This window comes from Semicossyphus pulcher, unplaced genomic scaffold, assembly GCF_022749685.1.
Source record: "Semicossyphus pulcher isolate SPU_LCO1_2020_fin unplaced genomic scaffold, fSemPul1.0.p SCAF_1, whole genome shotgun sequence".
In the NCBI taxonomy this organism is placed as follows: Eukaryota; Metazoa; Chordata; class Actinopteri; order Labriformes; family Labridae; genus Semicossyphus; species Semicossyphus pulcher.
Genome location: NW_027211603.1, coordinates 33,945,876 through 33,968,702, shown reverse-complemented (window position 1 = coordinate 33,968,702; position 22,827 = coordinate 33,945,876). Strand labels below are relative to the sequence as shown.

The following is a 22,827-nucleotide window of genomic DNA, read 5'->3' as shown; positions in this document are numbered from 1 at the left end:
TGAACACTGTCAAAATCACTATTTCTTGGTGTCTCCTCTGGTTGCCTGGCAACTGCCATTGACCAAAAAATAGTCCATATCATAATCCCTTGTAGAATCTTTTATTTATTTATTACACTATTTGTTTTTTATAAAGATTAAACAAACCAGATATAACTTGCCAAGGATCAACAGTTCATCGAGGTGTCTCTTGTGGAGGTGTGGTGGAGGGATTATTGAAAGAAAATTCTGTTTAGTAGTCTGTAACTGGTTTTCCACATCACTAGGAGGCAGTACAGGCATGAAGAGGAGCTCATATAAGAGTAAGTATGACGTGATTTCCACCAGCAGGGGGCAGACTGGCCGCAGTTCCCACTCCTGGCCGGGCTTACTTGCAGTGTTGAAGTTGGAACACAATTACATTTTAATTTAATTACTGCTGAATAAAGTCTGAATGATATTTCACTATTTCTAGGATACTGGGAATTGTTAGTCCAAATTGTATGCATGAAATAAATGTTTTCTTGTGTCTTTCTTAATTGCATAAAACTTTACCCCTCAAAGATGGTTAGGGTCAAACTATGAAGAGAATAAAGTGTCTATTTTTCTCAGCAGGACTTAATGAGATGCAGAAGTGGCTTTGATGAACACTGAGAAGGAAAAAGAACCTACCTTATAAAACAGAAACTTTCACTTAAGCCTTTCTCCTCCTTCCTCTACGTCTGCGTCTACTTTTACGCTCTCCACTTACTCATCTTCCTCCTCTTCCTCACTCAGCATGCAGAGTGTTTGGAACACAAAAGTCATCTGCTGTCCATCTGGCCGCTGTGCTGGGCGGTAATTCCCCCTCATATTCCTCAGCTTCCCAAGCACCCGTGGACAATCCATTCTCCCCACCCTGCTCTGCCTTACCCTCCAGTTCCACTCCCCCCAACAAAACCCCTGCTGGCCCTGATCCCCATCCCAGGACGGAGAGGTGGGATCCGGTGTCAGTGCCCCAGAAAGACCCCTCTCTCTGGAACATGTGGGGGATCAGCAGCAGTGGTGTTCAGAGGGCTCAGTTTCACTGTTTGGGATTCTCACAGTAGCATGTGCATATCTGTTGCTTCCCAGGTGCTGGCTCACAGCAAATCAAACTTTCAAGATCACAATCAGCAGATGTTATCCCACGTAAAGCAGAAGAATGGTTGTGCAGTTGTTGGTTTATGTTCTGTTATCCTAAGCCTTCTAATTGTTGTACCAGGTCTTAGCTGCACTACCAGCCCGCTGTGCCCGACAAATGGAGCTGTGATATTCTTTGTTTCACCCAAACTTGGCTGTGTCCTGGAAAGCTGAACGCTTTTCATCTGTGTGACTCTTTTTCTGTAAATTAATCTGACAGAACAGAGGAAATGGAGGAGGCATCGGCAAGGCCCTGCACAGACTGATGATAGACCACCAGCCCTGTTCCTGCGCCTAGTGTTGAGCAAAAATTGACAAGGTTAAATTTCACTGTAATTGTTTTTCGACAATAACATTGATAACATTGATAACATTGATTGATTGATTGGTTGATTGGTTTCAATAATATTGTGTTATTTTGTGTGCTTTTTCTCAGGTGGACAGAAATAAAATAAAGAAACTGAACTACCGTAAGGAGGATGGTTGAGTCAAATGAGATCAAAAAAGGATACTTTCTTTTAGAAAATAGATTTAAGCTTCATTTTTTGTATCGTTCAATGTGTTTTCTTTTTGCAGTGTTCAAAATCAATCCGTTGTAAACGATACTTGTGTATTTCTGCAAACTGTTGCAGAAGAGGCTCCTTCTTTCCACAAATCAGTTCCATATTTACCACTGAACTGTTTTTGAAAGTGGTCCACTGTTTTTTTAAAAATAGCCCAAAAGATACAAGTTGTTCCAGATACAGATACAGCTCTGTGGAGGAAGCTGCGCAAGTGCTCCACCTCTACAGATCAAACAGGTTCTCTGCTGAATATTGTCGCCTACATGCAGCACACAGAGAGGGCACAATGGGTTATTTCAGTCCCTCCTGAGTGGTACTAGATTTCTGCAACGTGCCAGAGAAAAAGGATGGGGGCCACTTGTCAGAACTGGGTTTTTCAGCTCCTAAGTGATGAGGAACAGCTTTGCAGGCCTGCTAATGTACAGTAAATGTGATGGGTGGGTTGCATTGTTGAGTTATGCAAGGCTTTCAGCCCTCTGTAATAGTGCAATACTTTGGCATGTTGTGTAACAGATTTGTCCTCCACGCTTTTTCAATGTGGGCCCAGCGATACTTCCACTGTCCCTGGTCCATTTCCATCCATGCCCTTTAACTTTGCATAGCAGTATGACAGCGATTAATTCAGCTCTTCAATGGCTGTGAGAGCTTTTTTCCGGGAGGTGTAGTACATGCCATTTTTTAGCATTGCAAATTTTAATCACTATCATCTCTGAGGCTCTTTCATTTCTACATGCCAAAAGAAAGGATCACAAAAATCAAGACATAATCATTTATTAAGCTCCAACAAAATATCTGTTGCCTGGATATTTTTCGCTGATATTGAGTACAAGTGTATGTTTTTGTGTGCATTTAGACATTACTGCACATTACTGTTGTGTGTCTGTGTTTCTGTGTCTCTCGCTGTATTTCTGTCTGTTTTGCCGGAGTAGTCGGGGGTGTGTAGAAGCCAAAGAGTCAAGCAGAGGTTGACTTGAACTCAGTCATTCTGTGGACCACACCCTTAATCAGCCTTTCATCAAGACTGATGTCAAGATAACCCCTGAAAACAAGTCCTGCTTAATGAGACTCCCCTTTAATTCTTAAATATAAATTTGGTTTATTTGGGGAAATATTCCATGTTCAGTTTTCTTGTGTTAATGCAGTTTGCTGGACATATTCTTATAGCTTAAAATGAGGCAAAATAAGGCAGGTTGCTCGTTTCATACCAAGACATAGCACTGAAATGATTCCCAAAAAAACGTCATGAATCTTAAAACCTAGCTTCATGCGAATTACAATGTATAATATTTTCTTAACACATACAGCAACACTAACCCCCTGCAAAGAAAACACTATTTCTTTAGTCAGAGGTAGTTTAAAGGAGAATTCACCAATGAGGCCTAGGACTTATCCTGAGTAACAGAGACACAAAGAGTTTATGTTAAAGGTCATTCGTGTTGTGTTTTTCAGTGAAACATAAATTATTTTGATCAACTCAATTATAGAAATCTTGGAACACCTCCACCACCAGTGTGTGGCCAAAGACTTCTGACCACGATTCATTACTACATCATCATTGTGTAATACATATTTATCCATACATCATTCACTTGTCTCTCCGGATTTAAATATCTGGACAAAATGTGTTGTATAAAAATTTCAAATAAATAACATTTCACTTTTGAATAACTTGTTTTAGAGGGATCTTCTGCTGTGAACCATGCTTGTTATCCTTCCAGCAGCCTCTTGCTTTGTGTCTGTTAGAGGCTTATCAGTGTTGCTCCACCTTACACTGAGTATTACAAGGCCTCGAGGGAGTGTGCCTGGATCAGATCATACTGCTGTGCAGTGGTACAGTGGTCACCCCAGTCAGCAACAACCATACTTGTAAATCCTCCTCCTCTTTACGTATGTCCTTTGATATACTGTCTGTAAATTATATATATATATATTTATATATATGTATACATACAGACATGTATGTATATAATAATATATTAAAAATGGATAGTGATTGCTGGATGTACAAACAGAACTCTGTTGGTTTTTCTGATAAACGTTACATTATTACGCTACATTATTTTGTTATTATGTGATGTGTTGCTTACATTGTCTTATATTGAATTTCCTACACTCCTACATTTAAATGTATAAACGTAATACACAATGGCATAAGTAATGACTGTGCTTACTTTTTTAATGGGTAGAAAATTGAATGGAATGAGGCTTGCAAACATATGGCTTTTTATTTAATAGGAATGAATATTGTAACATGAAATCAAAGGAAACATAATCACCTTTCAACATATGTCGGTTTTTGCTCCTTTTTGAAACAAATCCAAACTACAAACAAGTGGAACCTGGCCCATTGTATTTAAATACAGACTGAAAAAATATGCAGAATACAGAGCAAAACCGAAAACAGTAAACCATGGTGAAATAATCAGAAATGTACAACACAATGTTTCTGTTCATTCATTTTGGACAAAAAGGATGTCACAGTTAGTGGTGAGATTGTTTGTACAGTATATTTTTTTGGTTTCTTTCAGATAACAAATAACACTATTCACAGAATATACAGCTCAATAAACATTTTGTTTCATACCAGTTCTGTTTCAAGATGTGCTCATGTGTGGGGCAAATATTAAAAACTGCATTTTTAAAATTATTTTTCTCAGTGTTTGACTCATTCACAGTACATGCTTCTAGCCTCCAGATGCAGCATATTTTTTAGCTGTTTGTCTCGTCAGTCAGGATACTGCAAGCAACCACACAAACAATACAGGAGCGATGCCTAAATCAAGTTCAGTCCCATGAGCAGAAACAGAAACACCACTAAATTCAAAAAATATGTCTTTCACCCCAGTCAGTCTAAAGTCGTTTGTTTATTTGTTTGCTTTTGGGGTGAGTTTGATATTTTTTACAACAGAGCCCACGGCTGAATACTGCTGTTAATCACAAAGTAGATGAGACTGGGTGGGCCCTTTTAATACTGCATACCCCACATACAGTAGGAAGGGGTTTTTATACACACCTGTTGACTGAAAAATCTTTGGTTAACATTAGCAGTTTGCAACAACCATAACAGTGAAGACAGATCATAAAACACTTTACAATAACTTATTGGTCAAGTTCACAACACTATAGCTTTTCAACAAAGACTCTTTTTGAACACTAAGTCCAAATGATTGAAATGAAACGTGAATGAGTTACGTCACTACTACTTTTGATCAAGACAATATGCACAGCCTCACAGGGAAGAAGTGGACACTGACAACAAAAACGCGGGAAAACTTACATGGTATAATTTCATGGCTCAACTCTCACTAGGACAAAACATGAAAAGAATTGGTTCACACAAAGTATTTTTTATTATCTAAACTGGGCTGTCAGGCAAACCAATATAAAGAAATAAGAACTGCATTACACGATTGAGACTTATTAAGGTTGCATTTCTCAATTCTGAAGACGAATTTACTGACAGGTGTATGTTTGGATTGTTCTGTATATAATAATGAATAACGCAGAATGATGCGTGGCTTTATCAATTTCTGACCTTCAGAAAAAGCCATTTGTTCCGAAAGTAGGTTTCTTGACAACAACAGATAAACTTTGTGATTATTTTCTTCTTTCTTTTTTTCCAAAAAATGCAACAGGATAGACTACAGTATGCATTAAAAAGTGCTAATTTGTGAGCCTTTAGGTGCCCAGGAAACAAAAGAACAACAACAGCAACAAAAAGATTGTTGTAACAAAGAAAATCAGTCATGTCAGCCTATCAGTTTAAATCTCTACTCCTGGTCCATTGCAGCACCTGAGCTAACAGCCAGGTTCCGGTGAAGGTTTGGGTTCTGGCTGTGCCTGTTTCTGCTTCGCACAGAGGAGAAGGATGTATCACAGCCAGGGACTTTACACTTGTGAAGTAGACGCAGATGAACAGTCTTGTAATGGGCTCTGAATGTGCCCTTGTTGCTGTACACCTTTTGACAGACATGGCAGGTTATTGGAGATCCGCCACCACCTCCCTGAAGCCCACCTTGCCCTCCCCCAATGGAGCCCAGGGTCCTCTCTCCCCCGATTGCTAACTCCTCGCCCCCTGGCCTCCCCACCCCAATCCCGTCGCAGCTTTCATCACTGTCCTCTATTGGGAGGGCCTCCTCATCCTCTTCAATGCCCTCACCTTCCTCACTACCGACCCCATCAGAGTCCCACGAAGATCGGGCACTGCCGCTGCCACGTGGTGGAGCGGAGGAGGAGGTACTCAGGTCCAGGACTGCCCCGTCCTCCCCACTTCCACCACCTTCTCCTCCTCCTAATCCCTCCATCTCACCCAAAGGTGAGGGCGAGGCCTCAGCGCTGTATGGTGCAGTAGACATTTTGCTCATAGGGAAGACCAGGCCCATACGGTTGTGGCCTCGGAAGATGACAGAGGTCTGGCTGGTTGAGTCTCGATGGGGCAGATCTCTGTCCCGCTGGTCTTGGCAGTAGTCCAGGCCAACAGAGTCTCTGTCTCTACACTGGGATGAAGGTAAGTAAAGTGTGTTTGTTGGGCTGAAGGAGTCTTTGGTCAGCAGCTTTTGGTGCAGATTCAAATTTGCACTGTGTCTGAAGATTAAAAATAAAATCAGCATTAAAATTCAGTGAAACCACCACATTGTGAATGTCTCTAGTCAGATATACCTTAAATTTCAAAAAGAAGATACATTTTATTGCCAAATGCGTAAATGCTTTTTAAAGGCATGCTAAAGATGTTTTAGCAAGCTTTTTTTCATCTCTGCCAACTGCATTACACCTTTTTCCACATCATTTAGTGTTTACAGAGCAAATGTAAAGAAAGTGTCTGATGAAGACTCTTAATATTGGCTTCCCTTTAACAAAGTAAGTAGGAATATGCAATATGTGTTAATGGGCCAAATATACTCTAGAACTGATGAAAGACTGCAGTTGTGCTCATGCTTCTGTGAAGACTTCCTGAACATCGACTCTGGTACAGTTGAAAACCAATAATCTGATGCTGCATTATTAATATACATGGTGTCTCTTAAATGGATCAATAAGGAAACTGCCAACTGATTAATTAAATAGCATTGCCTTAAGGTTGTGAAAACATAATATAATGTTCAGTTTTCTGTCAGCAATTCTGACAACCTGATCTGGAACGGTAACAAAACATGACTGCCCCTCACCTGTCTCGGCTCCTGCGGGAAGGGAAGGCAGCATTGCATCCGCCCACTGTGCACATGTGCATCTCCTTCAGGTGGACATTTTGGTAGTGCATCTTGACACTGTAGGGGTTCTTAAAGGTCTTACTGCAGATCTCACAGTGATGTGGCAGGTCAGCATCAGGGTCAAGGTGAGACAAACCTGAGCCACCATAGTCACCTACACAGTCGTCAGAACCATCCTTTTCACGGTCTATGAGCTGGGAGGCACCACCATTTGTCACCCTGTGCTCACCCTCATCCCATCTTAGCTCTGAAATTGAGTTTGTGTGCTCCTTGTCCTCCTTTTCTTCGTAGCGATTGAGTTCCTGACAGAGTAAGTTGTTGTCACAGTGATTCTCCACCAGTCTATTCTCCAATGGGGAAGATGCACAGGAGATAACCTCTGTTTCACCATGCTTTGGCCCATCATCTTTGTCCTCCCTGTCCGTCATTTCTCTTTCCAGAGTTTGGTCCAACAAATGCTTGGAGCCCTCCCTCCCCTTTCCCTCACCATTGAAAGACCCTCTTGTGTCTCTCTCCTCTCCAGCTTGTCTTATGCACATATGCCCATCTCCTCTGCTGCCATCACACTCTTCCTTATCACGTCCCTGTAAAGGAGACTCATCCTCAGAGCTGTTGTCCTTATCCATTTGCTCATCTCGCTCCATTGCCTCTTTCTCTATCTTTATTGGCATGCTTGACTTACGAGATTTTTTCTTTGGTATAGGGTCTGTCATGTATGGCTCAGGGGCTGTGATGGGTTTGACAGGTACAGAGGAGGACAACAGAGGAAGGGAGGGTAGTGTTCCTGGTGTGTTAGCAAGCTCTGCCGGGGTTACCAGGCTTCGGTAGAAAGGCAGGACTGGCTGTACTGTTTTTAAGTTGGGGAAGAGAATGCCACTCTGGCCCATGCTGGGGAATGAACTGCTATGGAGTTTAGAGCCAGTGTCCACATGGCTCACCATGTAGCTGGGCACTGACTTATGGCTTTCTGCAGGGCAGACAGGGATCTGGGTTCCATATTCAGACCTTTTTTCTCCTTGCGAGCTCTCATCAGCAGACAAACTGCATCGCAGATCTTTGTCCCTGTTGTTTCTGTTCATGGGCATGTGTAGCCGGGGGTTCGGATTAGCACTATGGCGATTGCGACTACGCAGCGAACTGAACACCATGTTGCAGCCCTCGATAGTACACTTGTGCTTAATCTTCAGGTGCACTGCATTGTAGTGGATTTTCAGTGTGCCCTTGTCATAGAATGTCTTCTCACAGGCGTTACAAAACACACGACCCTTCTTTAGAGAGCCACCTCCCCCACCACCTCCTGCACCACCGCCGCTCCCATTCCTGTCCAGGGAACGCATCTTCCCCTCTGGTGACATCTGTGTTACATCAGAGCTCATGGAGGGAGTGCACGGAGTGGAGGGCCCATCAGAGTAGTTGTCGCTGGTGGAGAAGTCCTCCGCCTCGATCTTTGTGGTAGTGGAGAGACTGTCCATGGGCTTGTCTTCACTTCGGTCTAAATCAGCAGTAAATGAGACAGAGCTTGAACCTAGCAGGCTGCTTTCGGGAGGGTGTGAAAGAGAAAGGGTGTTTTCCCTCCCTAGATGGTCTCGTCCTTGATTTTCTCGTCTCTGACTCTGTTGCTCCATTGATCCACGGCATGGCTGCTGGTGTTGCTGGTGCTGCAGTCCCCCCGTTGGTGAACCCAGATATGGTGCTGGAACAGAACCTAACAGTTGGAATGGCAGCATGAATGCCATGCTGTTAATAAAGTTCTCAAAGTGGTGCATGCTGTTGCTGCTCAGTTTGTCGACTTTTGATACAGAGAGGTTGGCAGCAGTGCGTGGGGTGTTGCGCTCTATAAAAGTGCGAATATCTGAGTTGGTGCGGGTGCTGGGAACCAGTACTGCCTGGCCCTCCTTGTCCTGCAGAGCCATCAGCTCTACAATGGACTTGGTCTCCCCAAAACGTAGGAACTGCTGTAGCGTGGCAATCTCTTCCTCAAAAGTCATGATAGCCCACCGGTCCAGCACCTTTCCTGCTACATCCTACAGACAGGTCAGAAAGAGAAAAGAAAGGGAAAAGAAACACGGGCCAGGATAGGGCAGAGGGCATCACATTGAGAAGGAGAGGGAAAGTCAAAAAGAAAAAAGGAAAGAAAGCAATTTCCTCATTAGCATTATAAGTGTCTGTTGGGTTGCACATACATATTCAAAGAGCGGATTAGATGACACGCCCTATAAAACAGACTGGCAGGGCAGCTAAATAAAGGAATCAGGTGGAGTGTTAATATGAGTGGGCAGCACAGAACCCTGAGAACCCTCATTACACAGAAAAAGCGTTTCTTCTTGCAGGTCATTTCTCTTCATTTAAATCATGTGGAACAGCAAAAGCCAGCAGAGAACACACACACACACACACACACACACACACACACACACACACACACACACACACACACACACACACACACACACACTCTCACACACACACGTCATGGTGGGAATAGGCATACAAGCATACTAGCAGACATGAACTACACACTCTTCCAGAGACATGTAAAAATAAATATGTGCACAAACGTACCACACGCACACATATTTAAATATAGACACACATTAAGGGTGGGGTGATGAGAAGGCAGCTCACATTGATCAAGCAAGTCCTCTCTCCCTTAGCCCAGCAGTAATCACATGTGAGTTTGGGCCTCTTTGAAAGCAGGGAGTGGGTTCATGCCGTAACCGTGATTAATATTTCATCACAGAGCATTCATTGGGCGCCTGTCGAGGATTCTGACTCTAAGTTTGCCATTAGATGAGCTAACATGAATTAAACGCAGCCCAACTTGAATACTTGATGATGAACTAATCGAAGAGAGAGCTTGTGCTGACATAGTGCCTGTAGCCCAAGCCTCAGCTGGCTGGCTCTAGCTTGACGGGAGATCTGAAGCTATTTTTTACAAATCTACCGGGCACAGATTGGAGACCTCCCCGACCAAAGCAACCACATCAGCAAGATACCAAGACACATCATGGAATTTGTTGATACATCACAACCCGACTCTGGCCTGTTTTCAGCAATGCTTTCCTGACCCTTTTAGTCCTCCCCTCCTCCTTTATTTTCCTCAGAAATTCCTTCTTTATCTCCCTTCATATGCTCTCCTAGCCTCCAGGCTGACTTTAAGGCATTACTTCTGAAAAGAATAACATGAAATACTACGTAGTAATGATTTGATTTAATGATATACTTTATCATTTGAGCATAAAGTTGGTTTTGCTTCCAAGATTAAGAAGAGAAGTTAATCAATATACTGTAGGTCTGTGTGTTAAGTACAGCTAGGGGTGCGTTAAGCTATCACAGCATAAAGACTGGGGGTGGTAAGAAAAATTTGAAAATAGGATTTAGTTGGAACTATTTCTTAATGAACAGAACTCCATGGCTCACACAAGTTTTTTGCAGCATCTGTGGCTGTAGTGCCGGTGGCAGATACAGCACTTGTTTAGGTTTTGATTCAAGGCACAATGGTCAATAACCTGACAAAGTCATTATAAAAGCACAGAGTCACAGTGTGTGGTTGTACTTGTAAATATATTTCAAGCACATAGCATTAAAAGTATGTGTGGGTGTATTTTTTTTTAAACTTTTGGCAGAGATGTACAGGTTAAACCTGTTTCCTGTCTGTATCACACAGACCAGACATAAAATTGCCTTTTTACTCGTTTTCAGAAACCCACACTGGTCTTTGTATAATCCTAAAAACAAAGTCACCTGGAGCACGTATCCTCGTATGTAGTCTTGCAGAGTCCAGTCGAGTGCGTTAAGAATCTGGATAACCTCCTCCTGCTTCAGGACAGAGAAAAGGCGGTCCAGGAGAATCTTGAGGCGGATGGGAATGGCTTGAGTTCCATACAGCATCAGGCTGCAGATATCGAACACCACGTTGGAGTGCACAATCTCCACCTGGCTGCTCTGGTACATGTGGTGCACCTTCAGCTTACTCAGGGCTAGAGTACATATAGCAGATTTCACTGGATTAGTCTTTATGAAACTACACTGGTCCCTGGACTGACATAAAGAAAGGACAGAACACAGAGACACAAAATGTATTGTAGCAAAACAGAGTCAGATTGTGTTGCCTTTGCCCGTCTAATTCCACTCAGCTTTACACAATGGGTTCTCTGTAACTGTTCTTCATTACATGAGAGAAAATTGGATTTTTAAAAAATGTTTTTTTATGCATTTACAATTTTTTTTTTTTTTAAAACAAAAAAGTAACCCTTTCTGATTTTCTTTTTCATTTCCTTTTGTGTGTAAATGTTTTTAATCCAACTTCAGTGTCATTACTGGTATTATATAGTGCTGCCTGAAATCGTATCTTAATATATGGAAAAAAAACATTTATATTTAATGGTTGTCTTGTAGAAAATTTTGATTTATATATATATATATATATATATAATATTGGAAAACTGTATGAGCATTATTTATAAATAATAAGAGTATTATAATAATAAGAGAATACATGCATGTGTGTACATGCATTGCCCCACTCGATCAGTGTTACTCTGCCTTGGTTGTAGAATTGTGCACATGCCATTCTGGATAGGCACAGTCTGTATCAATGCATAATATAGCTTATAGAGTATATGCATGATTTAACAGCTTTGCGTAATATTGATAGTATATAAGTTCTTTTTTCTAGAGGTGTACTCTAGAGACTTTCATTATCAGCAGATACATTTGGAAAAAGTATTTAGGTGATAATGTAATGCTGCTTTTAAAAATCTAAATGCCAATCTGTACCACCCACTTTCCAATCTCAGTGAAGAATCAGAAAGAAAAATCCTCTTCACAACACTAAGCAAACAGTTGTGAGGGGAATTTGGTCTTAACTCTGCTTTGCATCAGCAGTAAGATTACCTCAGTGCGATTCAGTGTTATTCCAAATTATAGTATTCTTTGTTTACAGGAGCTAGGTATGTGTTCAGACTGATTCAGTCCGTAAGCACCACAATTATTGTCACTGTCATAGAATACTGGTTAAAATGCTACACAGAGCTACTGAAATGGAAGGAGTGCTCCTATAATGTAAACCAGGTTTGTCAATTATTGTGTCAAATTTGACCGATCAGCAATAGGTAGCATTCATGCAGTGCTCTGCCTCTGCCGGCCAAGCTTTTGAAGGTGCACTGGGGTGTATTTTCTGGAATGTTGAGCTCATGCATCAACAGTCTTTCTCCAGAATCACATACCCAACCTTTAAAGGCTGAATATAAAACATTATAATAAAAACAACTCTTATTTAAAGGCTTAACAAGCACTTGGTTTATTGTGTTTTATAGTTGTCTCTGTTTCTTTCTTCACCACATCACAATGGAGGTAAATGTGGCATTCACAAAATTCAGCAGCAACAACCAACTTATGAATCTTATTCATTGGACTTAAAAAAAAACGAAACAGATTTTAAATTCAGTTGTTTTTTAACACCAATAAATTGAGATTTTAACCTTGCGATTTAATCAATCATTACAGTGTATGTTATCAAAAAGGTGTGCGGTAAATCAAAACTTAATTCCTGATAAATGGATATACTGCAAATCAACCAGACAGCAGCCAATCATGTTGTGTGTGTTTGTCAGAGCTGACCATCAGACAGACCTCAGATTATCAGATTCTGATGAAGAGCGTCCCAGTCACTCCGGATAATCCAAAGAACACACTGTCAACACTTTCCATTTCATCTTTCTTCTGATGAAGAGTATCTCGGGAAGCTGTTGGGGACGACATTTCTAAAGGTATATTGCTGCTGAACGCTCCAAAAGACCTCTCTGTGCTGTGGCACCACAAATTAAGTTCCATTCACCTTCATTGTACTGGGGTGCAGGGAGAAATCTCAGAGACAGACACTTCATAGCCTGGACAAAGAAAACCAAAACTCTCTACATGGCAAGATCATATAAGTGATAAATTTGTATTTGTATAAAAAATAAAAATAGATAAAATGCTGTCCCTGTCCACACATGCTATTCATAGTCGAATGTGCATTAACAGTGAGCGCTTACCGTGTGCTACCCAGCCATGCTTGCAGTTTTCACACTGCCTCCTCTTCAGCTTTCCAGGCTTGAAGCTGTCACAGTTACAGTTCACCAAAGTGCAGCAAATAGCCTGTTAACACAAAAGTGAAAATAAATTCAGTTTATTACCACACAGTACCACTATACTATGTATTTAGAAATGCTACCCTGTGCAGTTCTTACTTGCCTACATTTCCCCTATGTTTCTTGACATTCCAAAAATTATTTCAGTGCCTGTATTTTTTATTTTTCTAAATATGGAAATCCTGAGTAGAATCTAAGCCGCTAGTTGAGCTGGCATGTACAAATATTGTTGTATTTGAACAGAAAATATTTGTAATTTCCTGACATGAAAGATTTGACATTGTTAATAAAATTCGCTTTTTTATATTCTGTATAACTATAAGTATATCCAAGAAGGCAACAAAATAGCACTATTAGAAAATAAGCACTATCATTTTGCTCTTCTGTGACTGCAGCTGAGAAAAATGTGTAGCTCTTCCTATCTAACACAGCTACATGAAAAAGGTACAAGTTGCCTACGGAAACTGAAAGAAACAGCCCGATTGCCTTAAGTAATTTTGCTTTCCTTCCGTGATCACTCATTGCCTGGTTTGCCCTGAGAGAGTAGCGTTAGCACAGCTGTGTGTGTGTGTGTGTGTGTGTGTGTGTGTGTGTGTGACAGCAGTGCTGCAGGGCAGGTCCTCTTTACAGTAACTAAAGGTCTTAGACACACCTGGACCACCAAAACCATCTCAATCAATCAATGCCAAAAGGCACACACACACACACACACACACACACACACACACACAGGTCAGAGGACTCTGTCCATTAGTTCATCTGCTATTATCTTTACAGGTCAAATGTGCAGAAAGGAGATTGAGGGGCCGACACACAGTCTCAAAGTGAGGAGTGAATGGCAGTAATGAGTCCAGTTCTCCGGGTAGATGCTGACTTGGCTGCGACCCTGCTGAGAAGACTCCAGCGCACTGATACACTGAAAATGACTCCGTTAACCTCTCTCTCCGCCTTGGACAAAAAAAAAAATCATTTACACACCAGGAACAGAGGGAAGAGCATCATCAGATTTATGATCAAAGCCGGTGTTGTTAGTGCTACACGCTGAAAACCTCGGAGTGGCTGCACTACGCCACCTCTCTCCCTCTGCATCTATAATGCATGATCAGTGGGGTTTTAGTATACATGAGCCGCATGCTTAGCGCCTCACTGGAGCTCGCTGCCTCTTCACAAGACGAGAAGGAGAAAGAGCGTATAGGTGGGTGGATGGAAGGGGGGCTGCCTTCTCCTCAGTTAGGGTCTGTGCTAGCGGCTAGGCTTGTCCTTGAAATCTAGGATCACATTATTTCAACTTACAATTACCTCTCATTATTGGGACGGATAAAGCAACCCAAGATGAAGGTGGTGGCCGCTACCTGGCCTTGAACACAGCGAGGTAGCTCTGGCCCTCAGTCCCGTGACATCCGTTTGCTTAGTTTTTCCCTCTTCCACCCTCTCTGTAAAGCTTTCTTCTGCGCCCAGCCAGCCAGCTCGGTCTCCTATGGACAGTGGTGAGGTGTATAAACCCCTTTGCTCATCCCTCAGAGACATAATCCCATCATTACAGAGCACCAAGAACCAACACGGCCCAATTAGGCTAATCCCATCCCACACACACCTCCTGCTGCAGCTCCTCCTAATATACATCTCAATCAGGTGCCCCCGCTCGCTCACCAGCCTGTAACACACACACACACACACACACACACACAGACACACACACACACACACACACACACACACACACACATTCCAACACAGTGTGCTTCAGGTCGTTTATCTTAATAAGTGATTCATTTTATGAGTTCCTGAGAAGAAGAGGAGGGGAGATATGGCAGCACTGGGCGGGCCAACAAAACTGTGGCTCTTCGTGACCAGCCCCCCCTCTAAGTAAAGCATGCAAAGCTGTGCCTTTAAAGTGTTCTTCATTTGTGTTTCTAAGTCTGCGTGATTACATTTTTTACAATAATAATAATAAATCAAACGAAACGAGACATTACAGGAGAGCTAGTTCAGCTTGTGTAAATGCTAATTCCGGTGAGCGCACACAAACAACAAAGGCAACCAGATGAGCGTATCAACATTTCTATAAACTCAGTGTTCTGTGAGCGCTCTCTCTCCACCTTGGAAATGGATCTGAGAAAAACATCTTAATTCCAATTAGTAGCTCTTTCCTGAGCTTTTAACCTCATCTCAGAGTTTTCACCAGGTTTGTTTGTCATGTGTTGGTAACCAAACTAACTGTGATAACTGAGCACTGCTGGTTATATATACAATTGAAAGCCCTCGAAAAAGCTGGTGAGTGGATTTCTGTTTTAAAAGAGGATTTTGAATAGTGAGGAGGAATTAAATACTATTAAAAGATGTCATAGAATATAAATACATCTTGTAAGTGACAGTTTCTTATCTTGATATTATGAACCGATACAGCCTTGGTCCTTCTGAATCTCTTTATCTCTATACTTTCTCTATGTGTACGAGTTTTTATGGCACTGGCGGCACTCCATTTGCAAACCTTTAGTATTTTTTTCTTTAGTGTGAAACCATATTCAGTCTTCTTGTGTATCTCGATTCTGCCACCAGTCGTCAGTCCCTCACTCTCTATTTGTTGCAGTTAAGGGCATCTCGGATGAGGGACTGTACATGCAGGTCAGGCTGTGTAGGATGGATAGATGGAGGCCATGAAGGGAGGTTAAAGAAGGAGAAGGTGAGGTCAAGAAAATAGAAAAGAGTGAGGTGAAGAGAAGAGAAGAGAAGAGAAGGCAGTGACAACAAAAAAAGTGTGTCTGGAAACCATGCCGACCCGATCCAGAGTTTTTGACACTCTGACGTGCACGCTTGTGTGTTTAAAATACCTTTCTACGCTAAGTTAAAACACATACAGCCATTTTATGATCACATCATATTCCTTCTCTCTCTTTATCCTATCTTAGCTGAAGCTGAAATGGCCAAAATGATTTTTTAATTTTGAAACCAAAATGAGGAAACATTTTCTGTGCTTCCACCTTCATCCCACCGCTGGGAACAGAACATCCCTGACACACACACACACACGCACACACACCCACACACACACGCGCATGCACGCACACGCACACGCACGCACACACACTCACACACACGCACACGCACACACACGCACGCACACACACGCGCACACACACACAAAAGAAATTAAATAAAATAGTCCTTTCTGGCTCTTAAAATAAAATCCTGCCATATGTCGGGAATGGCCACGGTGCTTTAGAGACGGAGCAGAAGTGAACAGCTGCTTGGACAGAGACAGTTCGGGGATGGACGGGGACTTGTTGGCCTAATGTAGTGGAAAAGTAATCAATTAGCAGCAGCCAGGCCCTAACTGACACTCAATGGGGAAACAAGCAATGCTGGTGCCAAACACTGAATAACATCAGCGCTATCAGCAGCTCTGAGGAAGAGGGAGACTGACGGCCAATCCAGAGCGGATCAGGTTTTACTATCAGACATTAATCAGTTAACCAGACAATTATGGCACAGGGAAAATACAGAGAGTGATTTCCTGATGGGAAAATAGAGATGATCACTGGATTTCCTGGCACAGTTTTAAGTCTTTCAAGTTTCAAATCAAACATATTTTCTTGTTAACGGTAACTCTCTGCAAAGCACCCACAGGCTGGAGCTGCGCGACAATTTGATTGATTGATTGATTGATTTTCATTATGACTGATATCAGTATTAGGATTATTTTTCTTAATCGCATATCTGCAAACCATTATTAATGGTCACGTCGCTGCAAGATTAAGAGGCTTCAGGAATGTCACTTTCACAAACGTATTGTCATACTTCCTTATAGATACCCATTGTAAAGGGTAAATACGTTTTACTTATGGATTTGATCATTAAATACAGCAGTTAGAGATGCTTTATATGTCAATTAAAATTAAAACATTTGGATTTCCAGGATGCACAAAATCATTTTGGCTGTAGTCGTTTGTCTCCCACCAAACCTGGCAACCCAAAGTAGTTCCTGTTAATGTTTGATATTTGATCATTAAATTATTATACATGATTTATTACCTGTGAATAAAGTATTAAGTTACAATTTAAAAACCCAGGTAATTACTGGAGTCATTCATTAAAAAAGAAAGCAACAAAAAACAACAACAATAAAAAACTAAAATAATAAAAAAGTAAATTTTCTGCTTTTTGCTCTTTTATAGTTCAAAGGTTATTTAAATAACTGAGCCGGAGCCCCCCAACATGTCTTTTTTTAATGACACAACTAGATATTGATTTACTATTAAAACACTGCAGATTAATTCATCACAAAAATCATGATAAAACAAAAAATAAATAATAATAAAACATAAAATGTTTCTGATTATATACACATAAAACTATGTAAATAAAATTACATTAAATGAAAATCAGAGTCAAACAGACATTTTGTTAATAAGAAAAACAACCACTGAACAACCTGTCTAATGTCTAATACAGTGTTTGTTCAATACATAATATATTTAAAAGGCCAAATTCCGCGAAAAAATTGACTAACAGGCACAACATGAAGCGCATTTAGACACACACGCATGCACGCAAGCACACACACACACACACACACACACACACACAAAGAGGAATGAAATGCCTTATCCAGCCAGAACACATAAAAAGCACAAGAATGTAGTGGGAGGACGGTGTTGCTGGTACCACTCAGGCATCCTGTTAATAAAAACCACTTCCACCATAAAACCAGCTCAGCACCAAAACTTATAGCTCACTTCACCTGGCCCCACTGCCCATCACTCGCTGTGTGTTTGTGCGTGCGTGTGTGCGCGTGTGCGGTAGCAGCAAGAATATAGTCTCATGAATAAATCACGCCCGCACTGAGTTTTGTATAAGACAGCAAGGCAGTAAAATGTTAATTGATGACAAGTGTTAGTTAAAGTGAGGTTACGATACATGAGCTGCTCAGCAGGCAACACGATCCTGCCTCATCGTGCACTGAGAAAGAGGAAACACTTTAACACACGGCGAGAGATATTTGTGAGTTTGTCTAAAAAGATGACATGAAATCTAATAAAATAATAACTTTTTTCAAACAAACCCTCAGCTGCAATTCCATCCATACGCTATTTAACAGCTTCTTTTAAAGTTAACCCTGTGTCAGATATCGCTATTAAAATACACTTCAATTATAAAATAGAAAAAAAAAAGCTTTAAAGCAGGAGCATTCCTCTAACACGGCATTGGAGCTGAAAAGCAGAAGACAAACTGAGGAAAAGCCTGGGCGAGTGCAAGTACTGACAGGCTGTGTTTGAGCCTATTAAGAGTCCATACAGCCCAAAGACAGCGTGAAAAACTCATTATTTCATACTCATCCAGCAGTCAATCACAAGCAAGCGCGCACACACACAAAAACACTACATGTTTCCACACTACAGCAGACAAAAAGGTAGTAAGTCTTTACCTGGATATCCATGAGAAACTGGTGGCTTCTTTAAAGAAAAAAAAAGCTTAAAGACAATGAGCCTGTCTGGGAGGGAGGGAGGGAGGGAGGTGAGCCAAAGTTTGGTTGGCTTCCTGGTGTTTGTGGCTCCCCGTTAGGAACTCGGAGGGAGTGTTTGGCTCGGAGAAGGAGTAAATGAGGGGAACATGTTAGTACACTGAGTCTGAGAGAGTTTGGCTCCCAGCTACGCTCTGATTAATATCAGATCTCCCTCTCTCCACGCCTGCCTCTTGACAATCTTGTCACATCTGGCTGACAAATCCTCACAAGCCTTTTGGTGGCAGCGCAGAGCGCATGCAAGGGGTTGCTGCTGCTGTGTGTGTGTGTGTGGTTTTAGGGGTGTTAAGGGGGTAGGTTGGGGCCAGGAGGGGCGGATCACTGCTTGAGGAGTCGCTGAAGGGGGTAAAAGACTGGAGCAGACACCCCACACCCCCCTATCCTCTCATGTAAGGACCATCATGGACCTAATGATGCTGACGAGATTGGCAGGCTGTAGTCATCGCCACTCACACACGCACACACAGAAACACACACAGAGGCCAAAACATGCACAAAGCTTGGTGTAAAGATGAGCAGGGGCCCTATTTGTCCTTTTTGTTTACGCATGTGTGTGTGTGTGTGTGTGTGTGTGTGTGTGTGTGTGTGTGTGTGTAAGTGTGTGTGTTGTGCCCCCGGGCCCTGCAGCACTACAGAAGAACAGAGAGACCCACAGAAAGAGAGGTAGAGATGGAGGTAGAAGGGGAAACAAAAGATGGAGAGAGTCGTATAGCAGTAGGAATAAAGAGGTAGGACATAAGTGTTAAAGGAAAAGGGACAGAGGGCCAATTGACTCACATTTATGTCTCCCTCACACACACACACACACGCACACAGACACACACACACACACACACACACACACACACAGACACACAGAAACATACAATCACACTCGAAAACAGATCTAAATCAAGTCATGGATGCTGGAGAAGCGGCCCTGTCACTCAGCAGGAAATGTAAAATGAAACGTGTTAGAGGGACTATATTAGGACAGAGTTTGTTCTAATTCAATGATTTTATTTACAGAAAACATGAAAACATGGAACTGAATTCCCTCTGCTCTGATTTAATTTGAATCATTAGTGTAACTTGTTTGATATTAAGAATGTTAATAACTGATATAATAACATATAACCAGAGTTATCCATGAGATGAAACATCTTGATTAATAAAGATTATGTTTTTTGTCAAAGTCTCAAAATAGTTATAATTGACAAAAAATGTCTCTTGTATTTACATTGCCAAAATAATGTTAGAAGTGAGTTATAAATGAAATATCACTCTTGACTCTTTCATCATGAAAATGTTCAAATGTTTTTATTTCAGCCTGGATGTTCAGACAGAATCGGATTTACATGGAATTTGTTTCATTCATTTAATCTATTTTCATCACATCACACTGCTCGCTTTGAGATGCTGTAATCTAACAGGCAATAAACCACAACTGTTTAGCACTGTTTACACACACACACACACACACACACACACACACACACACACACACACACACACACACACACACACACACACACACACACACACACACACACACACACACACACACAAAGTGAAAACACAGGCTTGGAGGGAGCCGCTACCGACACCACCACCACATAGACAGCTCGGCTAATTGTTATAATATGGCTGCAACAAAACATTAGGCTGCTCTTAAATTACATTCCAAGCGGCCAGCAGCCTCATGCAGGAGGGTATGGGGGGCTACAGGAGGCTACGAGGAGCTACAGTGGGCTACGGGGGGCTACAGGAGGCCCTGCAAACTGCAGACAGGCAGGCGGAGCGGTGGCTGGATGGAGATCAGGTCCAGGTAAGGTAACAGTTTGAAGGACATTTATTTCTCACAGGAGCTTATTGTCTCTATTGTCTGGACAAAGATGGAAGTCATGTTCAGGATAGAGCTAGACTTAACAGAGTACAGTACAATTAAAGCTGAAGAATACAAAATATGTAAAATCGATTAGATTAAATTACAACAGAAGAATACAAATGTGGAATTTAATTTAAGAGTTGAGGAGAATAAGAGAATAAAATGTGGTTTGTTGGTGCTCACTGTTATTGTTTAGTGGGAGATATCTGGATCTTGGAAGGCATGTAAGGACAATCCACACTGACTCTGACTTCTCCATCAGACACTTATGATGTGTTTGAGAACGAGTCAGAGTCACAGAAACATCTGATTGTTTCAGAAAACTGTTGATTTCCAAGCTGACTTTAAATCATATATTCTTTCATCAAATGGTTTGAACTTTTCCGGCACAGCTGCTCGTGTTGAAAAAACACTGAAATGTTGCAACTTGACTTCTTTGTCACAAAAATGCAGTTGTGAAAAAATTCAGACTTTCAAAAAGTAAGCTATCAAGAAAAAGTTCTAGCTTTTGTACAGTACTGAACTCAAGATGGGTAACTTAATTTAGGTGCGAGTATGAAACACACTTCAGATCACTGTGACAACTTTTCACAAGAAATCCTACAGAGTCAAAGGGAGTCAAAGAGCAATCTGAAAACACAGCAAAGTAAGTCCATGTCGGCATGTTTCAACTATTGTGTTGTCCTGGCAAATGTTCTGATCTGTGCGTCTGAAACAGAGGTCTGCACTCGTCCCGTCTGTCACTCAGATCTACGTACACTCCGTCTAGTTTGTCTTTGTTAAACACGTCCTGATTGTGTGTGCAGGCGGTGTGTGTGAGCGGAGCCGGCGCAGACGGAGGATCACAGTGAAAAGCGTCTCTCTTACCTCAGCCATTGTCATCTAGTCGGATGTTTCCAAGGATACGGTGGAGTTTGCCATTCCCCGAGAGTCCCACAAAACAACCGGCTTCAAGTCTCCTGTTCGCACAAGTACTAGAGCAAAAGAGCCATCACACCCAGCAGCATCTCCTCTGCTTCAACAACAGAGACACACATGTAGTCTGCCTCTGTGTCTTCTCTCTCTCTTTCTCTCTCTCTCTCTCTCACACACACACACACACACACACGCACACACACACACACACACACACACTGAGCCACCAACACTCACTCCACAAAAAGAGTAGAAGTAGTCACTGTGCTTTTACTCTCACTGCACAGATGCACACACACACACCTCCTCTGCTTTCTCTCCTCTAATGTTGCCGTGGACTCGCTCTAAACTACTCAAGATGTTCAGTGTGTGTGTCACTGAGTGTGTGTGTGTGTGTGTGTGTGTGTGTGTGTGTGTGTTGAAACTGGGCACGGGGGATTGGAATGAGATCCTCCCACTCGGCATTCTCACCTCAGGAGCTGCCTGCTCCCTCCCGAGCCTGCAAACACAGCACACACACACACATGCACACAGATAGAGGTGTGCGTGTGCTTTCACGTGCGCAGACACACACACACACACACACACACACACACACACACGTCTACCCCCTCAGAGTCACAGGGCAGTCCCCTCACAGCTGGCTGGAAGAGGGCATGACACTCATCTTTCACAGAGATTTGATCAAAAGGAATCACAAAGGCTGGAGGCTCTCCTAATGCAGTCAGGGGAGACTCTCCCTCTGCCCCCCCCCCCCCCCCCCCCCTCTCTGTCTGAGTAATGCCCTAAATCAACGCTGCCCCTCTCGCTGCACACAACCCAGTGTGTGTGTCTGGATTCACCTTAACACAGCCCTGTGAACAGCCTCCATAACAAGTTATGCCTTGTGCCGTCAGGAATGTGTCAGTGTCTGTGTTGAGTGTTTCTCAGGAGGAGGGGGACTTCACACATGACAAAAACTGAATCAGTGTTATCTTTAGGAATATGTGTCTCCAGGGTCAGGTGTCAAACCTCAACGCTCTGTAGGACCTGACTGAGAATTGAGAACTTTGAAAAGCAAAGTATGAAAAGCTGGCATTAAATGTTTGGGATCTGAATTGTTATTGTAGTTCTTTTATTAGATTTCCCAGACTTAATTAAAAGGGAAAGTTTTTATTTAACTCACAGAAATTGAGAACTTCAGCTTCCACATGATTTTGCAGGGAAATAATGTTGTATTCAAGTAAGGTATCAAAAAAAGGAATGATCAAGTATCAGTGTTGAAACTCAGGTGTGATAATGGCACTTGCATAAAAAATAATAACGATACACCAGCTCTTTGGTAACAGATAGATTCATGTGGCAGGACAAAAATGTAAAAGCATTACAATTCCTAAGTGTGGCTAGACAATAAAGAGTTTTAAATTGACAATGAATGTAGGACATACTAATTGCAGACTTTTTTTCACCACTTCCTCCTTTTAATCTAAAATGAAAACAA

General features: G+C 42.0%; 1 protein-coding gene across 2 annotated transcripts; it reads right to left on the bottom strand.

Moving 5' to 3' along the window:
• Positions 1–3,909: 3,909 nt before the first annotated feature.
• bnc1 (basonuclin zinc finger protein 1) lies at positions 3,910–21,713 on the bottom strand. Of its 2 annotated transcripts, XM_069663392.1 has the most exons (5): positions 21,300–21,713; positions 12,949–13,051; positions 10,655–10,890; positions 6,869–8,934; positions 3,910–6,287 (listed from the first exon to the last, which is right to left on the bottom strand). In XM_069663392.1, exons 1-5 carry the CDS (start codon positions 21,312–21,314, stop codon positions 5,474–5,476), a joined length of 3,234 nt encoding a protein of 1,077 aa, XP_069519493.1. In that variant the 5' UTR covers positions 21,315–21,713; the 3' UTR covers positions 3,910–5,473. The 2 variants fall into 2 exon arrangements, with proteins under 2 accessions (XP_069519493.1, XP_069519500.1); XM_069663399.1 differs by lacking the exons at positions 12,949–13,051; positions 21,300–21,713 and adding an exon at positions 12,545–12,564.
• Positions 21,714–22,827: the final 1,114 nt, after the last annotated feature.